We start from the raw sequence: 6,522 nt of genomic DNA, 5'->3' as shown, positions 1-6,522 counted from the left end.
GATTCTAGCGAGCTTTCCAGGTTGGCGATGATTCCAGAAGGTCACGATGCTAGTGCAAGTTATGAGGGGCTAGTGTGTTAAGGAGCTATGCATGTTATGGGGGTTAGTGTGTGTTATGGGGGGCTAGTGTGTTTTATGGGGGCTAGTATGTGTTATGGGGCCTAGAGTGTGTTATGGGGGCCAGTGTATGTTATGGGGGCTAGTGTGTGTTACGGGGGCTAGTGTGTGTTATGGGGGCTAGTGTGTGTTATGGGGGCTAGTGTGTGTTATGGGGGGCTAGCACGTGTTATGGGGGCCAGTGTGTATAATAGGGGCTAGTGGGTGTTATGGGGGTTAGTGTGTGTTATGGGGGCTAGTGCGTGTTATGAGGGCTAGTGCATGTAACGGGCTAGTGGGTGTTATGAGAGCTAGTGTGTGTTATGGCGGCTAGTGCGTGTTATGGGGGGCTAGCTAGCAAAGTGATGGGGGAGCTTAGGCATTGGAATTCTACAGCTACTCACATCCTTATTGGTCAAGACAGCTATTGCATAACCTTCAGCAGAATCCTCTCAGACAGTCAGTACCCTCCAATGTCCAGAATGTCAGGAAGCATGAGTGGGAAGAGCAGTCCTGGGTCAGGGTGACCCTTATTTAACCATCTAAACTAAGATTATTGTTTAAACCTAGTTCCAATAAGGTAAATATCAGTGTTTGAGGAAACTTGCAAGGGCCTTAAACATGATATTTCTATTTCTTTACAGATGGTGGTTTTCCCAGTTATTAATAATACCGAAAGAGACATTCCCTGTGCAGTGACCTGCCTAGAAAACTGGTAAGTTACTCAGAAAATATGAGTACTGTGTCCACTTGATTTTCAATTAAGAGCAAAGCAGATAAGGTCTCCTGAGATCTCCCTGCTGCCCCTCCCACCACAAACACTCCTTGGTTATCATCCCCGCCAGCGACAAGTGTAACTCGAACCCACAGCACAAAAGTCAACAGTGGTGAAATTATAGTCTGAGGTCCCAGCAGTAGCTTACTCTGAGAAGAAATCTGAAATATAAAGACCCTACAAGACAAATAACACATCACATGCAAATACCAGATGTTTGTGGTTCGTGAGTCCTCATGAATTTAAGATCAGGGGTTTGCCACATATCAACACAGGGAGTCTCCCAAGAATTCAATGCATGGACTAGCCATTGACATCAAAGATTTCCCTCAAGTGACTTTAGGCAGGATAAATGCAGGCTGATGGCCTTTCATCAATGCTGTTGGTTGGTGAACAAGCCCTGGAGCTGCCCATGTGAGAAGTTAGCAGCCGCAGCTGGGTTGCGGCGGGGGAGGGGTTTCCATGAGCCTCGTGCTCTGCTTCGCAGCTGTGGCAGCAGCCTGATCGGTCTCCAAACCTTCGGACATTTTGTCGCAGATGATGTCCACGAGGTGCTCAAAGGTCTGCTTGACGTTAATGTTGTCCTTGGCACTTGTTTCAAAAAACTCAAACCCTACAAGAGACACAGGAAGCACAGCTTGATCATTTTGCTTTCTGCTGATTCTGAAGGGACTGGGTTGTGGTTTGAATGGTGATGGTGGAACAGGGGTGGATGGCGGGTCTGGTTCGGGGAGACAGAGGCAGACACAAGCTGCCACTTCAGCAAACGTTAGGACTCAGTGATGCTCAAGTGTTAGTTTCTCTACCCTCTATCAATTCATTCGTGGTACCAGCATGGCTGAATAGGCTAAAATAATCCCTTGGCCAGAGTTAGTAACGGCAACATTAAGAAACCTCAACACTGAATTTGTCTTTCCTTCCTTTCCCCCAACCCTGGCTACCACATAGCCTCCTGGAATCTTTTCTAAGACTGATATTATTTGGCATTTCCCCCCCATTTTGGATTATACCAAAATAATTAATTTTTTTCTTTAAATTGAAACTTAGATTTCCTGTGCAAATTCTGCTGCAAAGGGGATCGACACCACCGTGGTCCAGCTTTCCCTGTAGCCAACGAAGGGGTGGGGTGGAGGGTGGCTTTGGTAAAGGTCCAGTATCTGAACGGACACTAGGGGGCACTAACGCATCACTGGAGTTCCCTCAAGCTGCTCAGGCCTCGGGCAGGAAATGATTGCATGGTGTTAGCCTAGCAGCCCTCCAGGGCTTTTTGCACAGCCTTGCATCTATTGGTGGTAATTTTTCCATAGCTCCTGTCGTCCATCAGCAGCACTGTTTTTACCAACATCTGGGGAAGGACACTTTGATACATTTCAAATGAGCTTCCAGAATCACAAGTATAAGAAAACGCAGGGACAGTTTCACACTTCTACTGCTGTGTCACTGCACCTGGGCCGAGGGAGATTTGTATGCTGCTCTGGACACAATCTATCACTCCATTCACACTCCCCTGGCTGGTCTTGCCAGTCAGTTGCTATGACAACCTCTCCACCAGGCCAGCCAGGGATTGCTCTGGTCCATTTGGGGACATTGATTTAGGACGTACAAGGCTGAACACAGAGATACTTTCCTAATCCAGTCTGTATTTTACACCCTATAAATCCTCTGGGTACATCTGGCCCTATCTCAGAGCCACATGGACTCAGTAAGATTAAATCCTATGAGTTCATCCCAGCTCCCGGGGCAGAGGACATTTTGTATGCATATCAAAATCCCTTTGATAACCCAGAGATATTTATTTTCTTAAATAGTATTCAAGGGTAGAGAAAAACCAATTCTCATGAGTCAAAGTGTCTAATTTGGTGATAATACTGTGTATTTAGTCAGTTGGCTCCTCTGAGTTTGAACTGTACTGGCTACTATGTATCCTGTCATTAACATCTAAGTGAACAACGACAGGACTTGAGGGGAAGGACCTTGAGTAGAGCCAGGGCCTGTGAAACAGTGGTGGGTATGAAATGTCCCAAACAGGCAAATCTACAGAGACAGAAAATAGACTAGTGGTCACCTAGAGCTGGAATAGGGTATTGGGGAAAATGGGGAGTGAATGCTAATGGACACGGGGTTTCTTTCTGGGGTGATAAACATGCTACAAATTTATTGTGGTAAAGCTTGCATAGCTAGGTGAGTATACTAAGAACGAAATTGTACACTTCGTTTTTTATGTTTTTTTAAATATTTTTTAATTGATTTTAGAGAGGAAGGGAGAGGGATAGAAAGAAACATCGATGAGAGAAAAACATTGCTTGGCTACCTCCTGCACGCCCCTTACTGGGGATCAAACCCACAACCCAGGTAGGTGCCCTGACCAGGAATCGAACCGGTGACCTCTTGGTTCATGGGTCAACACTCAACCATTAAGCCACACTGGCCGGGTAAGACTGTACACTTTAAATGAGTGAACTGCATGGTGTGTGAATTATATCTCAATAAGGTTATTTGTTTTAAAAAAGAATCACTGTCTTGAATGAATGAGAATGTATGTTTCCCATGAGAGGTCTCTCCAAAAGGAAACCTCATGCTCTACTGGGGAAACCATTTCATTGACAGGGGACTCTGTCAGTCAGAAAGTGTCTCCTCATGATCAACACCAGCCCTCCCGACAGTGTTTCCACCCATCGTTTTGCTCTAGTCTCAGTGGACGTGGCAGAGCAGCTGCTCATCTGGGAGGACATTCTGGGGAATGTGAGCAATGTGAGCCCCACTCTGCTTGGCCCGCTGGCGCTGCTCTCTTGTTCCCTGAAACACCGGTGAGTGCTAGGTCTCAGGGCAGTTTGGCGCCTTTTCAAACCAATACTCACAGGGCGGCAAACAGGACCTTCAGGCTGAAGGTGCCACTTACTGAGGTGGCAGGTGACTGAAGAGTCTTGAACTGTCACAGCAGCTCACAGGGGACTCTTCTGCCTGAGACTGCACTGCATTAAGGGTGATAATCACAACTCCGGGAAAACCCTCACTGCCCTTTCTTGTACAGAAAGAGAGCAGCTACTAAGCCCATATGCACAAGTCCATCTCCACCTCTAATTGTCAAAAACCTGTGACCTGTCCTCAGGTGTTTATTCCCAAACTGCTGCAGGAGAAGACCTCCGACCTCCAGATTCAACCTGCAGCCCCTGTCGCCACCTTCCCTTTGGTTGATGCACCAGAGCAGCGAGGAAAGGCTGTTCTGCTGCCAGGGGTGATGTGGGGCCAGAACTCAGGGCTGTTGAGCCGCAGGACGCTAATCCGGCAGCACGCTGGGCCTGAGCCTGCAGACGGACTCTGGGAGGAGGGCTCCATAGGCCTGTGGAGGCTCCATTGCCTGATGAAGGGACACAGAAAACAGACCAAAGGGACAGAGAAGAGCAGGAGCTCAGCCAAAGTTTCACATTGCTAAAAAACGGTCAAGTTTTCTAGTAGGAGTGCTTGTCCTTAGCCAGGAATGACAGATGGGGCTTCTGCCTTGTCAGGATTTTGAAATGATGCAAGGGTCATTCCAAGACCTTGACAAAACTTAGGCTAGGTAGACGGGATTTTCTCCCTGGCCTGCCCCCTGAGTCCTCATTATGAGGGAAAGGCTTGGATTCAGAACACAGAGGAAAGAAGCCACCTGCTTGCTCCTGGAACCTGCCCGTGAAACGATTCCTCTGACTCAGCTGAACAGAACCCAAGCCCCACAGCCTGTCAGTCACGTCCCACCTATGACTCCCCTAGCAAACCCCTTCCAGACATGTGCTCACAGCCCCTATCGCCCATTCCAGCCAAAAGTGCCTCCTGTCAGGTGAAGACTCAGCACGAGTCCCTGCCGCTCTGCTCATGTAAGTGTCCTGTGGGGGCACCGTCCCTCATTCTTTCCCTTTCCCAACCCTGCTGTGGGTCCCCAGGCTTTAAACATTTTATTTTGAACCAACATTTTAAAAATCAGTTATATCTCAGTAAAGTTGGGGAAAAATTTCAGATTTCTGGCTCGTCTAGCTGGCCCACGGCATGGGGGCATTCTCTACCCAGCTGATGGGTCTCTGTCCCTCCCGTTTCTCTGCCATAAAACAGGTAAAAAGGGTCAGTGCTTTTTGTGCCTGTACGTGTCTGCACACACATCTCTGTTCACACTGGGAAAAGGGAAGCTACACAGAGAAGGGCATCTTGTCTCGAGAGAGAGGAGAGCACGTCCCTTCACTTCTGTGCATCCATGTGCCCAAGCTCTTGTCCTCAGTGGACAGAAATGTCCCACAGAGTCCTAACTCCCTCCATTTGCCAGGATGGATCTGCTTTCCCTGACTCATTAGACCTTTTGGGAAGTAATTATATTTCTAACTGTACCACCTTCATCTGAGAGACAAACGGTTCCCTCAGTATATCGCTGTTGTGTCCTTCCTAACAGAAGCAGTGAAACCTGCAGAGCGCCAGGAAACTCCTCCGCCAGCTTCCACCTGGTTTGATGTTTCCCAGCCCTGCTTAATTTACATATTCCTGACATTTTGTTGTGTTTCTGAGAGACCACAGATTAAGGTCCGTGAGGGGGACAATGCATATTTTATGATTCCCTAATAACATTATAGGTGTTTAATAAATATTTTCAGGTGAATCAGCAAAACACAAAAGCCATTAAATGGCAAACGGAGAGAGGAAAACTTTATAGCTGGGAGAGCTGACCACATAGGAACAGTTTTCAACGGTCAGAAACCCTCCCAGGGCCTGTGCTGGATGCGGGGGAGAGTGGAGGGTGGGCCTGGGGTCCAGCCTTTGACGCTCATGACATCACGACCATGTTTCAACAGAGAGGCTCAGGGACTCATGTCTATTTGCTTTAGGAGGGAACATTAATGCAGATTATACACCTTCCAATGCCAGATCCTTACAGATAATCCCTAAAAAACAATCACTTCTTCCTAGGAGCAGTTTTAGTTTCTCTGCTGCCATTGTGTTTCTGACTAGATTTGGGGGAAACGTCAGAGTCTAAACTTGCTGCCAGTTCAGAGCCTGTAAAAGTGGTTCAAGCATCTTCCATCTACAATCCGTCCCCTCCACCAAGCCCTCTCTCTGTTCTTACTCCCACTTAAATTATTTCTATTTTAGGAAAGTTTATATCTTTAATGATTGCTCCTAATTTTTTTTCTCATTTAATATTTAACCGTTTTGCATTTAAACCTTCACTTATGAAGTTATACATATATAAACTACTACTATGTTGTAAATTTGATATAAAATGAATATCTAAAGCATTGCTATATATTGTTAGAGGTACATGCATCTATAGTAAATATTAAAAGTGTGTACAAGCCCGACAGGCATGGCTAAGTGGTTGAGCACCAACCTATGATCCAGGGGACTGTGGTTCGATTCCCGGTCAGGGCACATGTCCAGGCTGGGGGCTCTATCCACAGTGGGGGCCGTGCAGGAGGCAGCCAATCAGTGACTTTCTCATCATTGCTGTTTCTCTCTCTCCCTCCCCCTTCCTCTCTCTGAAATCAATAAAAATATTTTTTTATTTAAAAATTTTATTAAAATATATATTGATTTCAGAGAGAGGAAAGGAGAGGGAGAGAGAGAAACAGCAATGATGAGAGAGTCATTGATCAAGCCCGCAACCAGGAATGTGCCCTGACCGGGAATCA

At 46.8% G+C, this 6,522-nt stretch overlaps 1 protein-coding gene across 1 annotated transcript in view; it reads right to left on the bottom strand.

Moving 5' to 3' along the window:
• Positions 1-714: 714 nt before the first annotated feature.
• Positions 715-6,522, bottom strand: part of RAB3C (RAB3C, member RAS oncogene family) — a 67,619-nt gene continuing 61,811 nt past the window's right edge. The window contains exon 5 of the mRNA XM_081131924.1: positions 715-1,484. Within this exon, the coding sequence (XP_080988050.1) occupies positions 1,294-1,484 (191 nt within the window). The 3' untranslated portion in view covers positions 715-1,293. The remainder of the gene's footprint in view (positions 1,485-6,522) is intronic.

This window comes from Miniopterus schreibersii, assembly GCF_964146895.1.
Source record: "Miniopterus schreibersii genome assembly, chromosome: 3".
NCBI lineage: Eukaryota > Metazoa > Chordata > Mammalia > Chiroptera > Miniopteridae > Miniopterus > Miniopterus schreibersii.
Note: the sequence above shows the minus strand (reverse complement) of the source record. Positions and strands in the feature narration are given on the sequence as shown.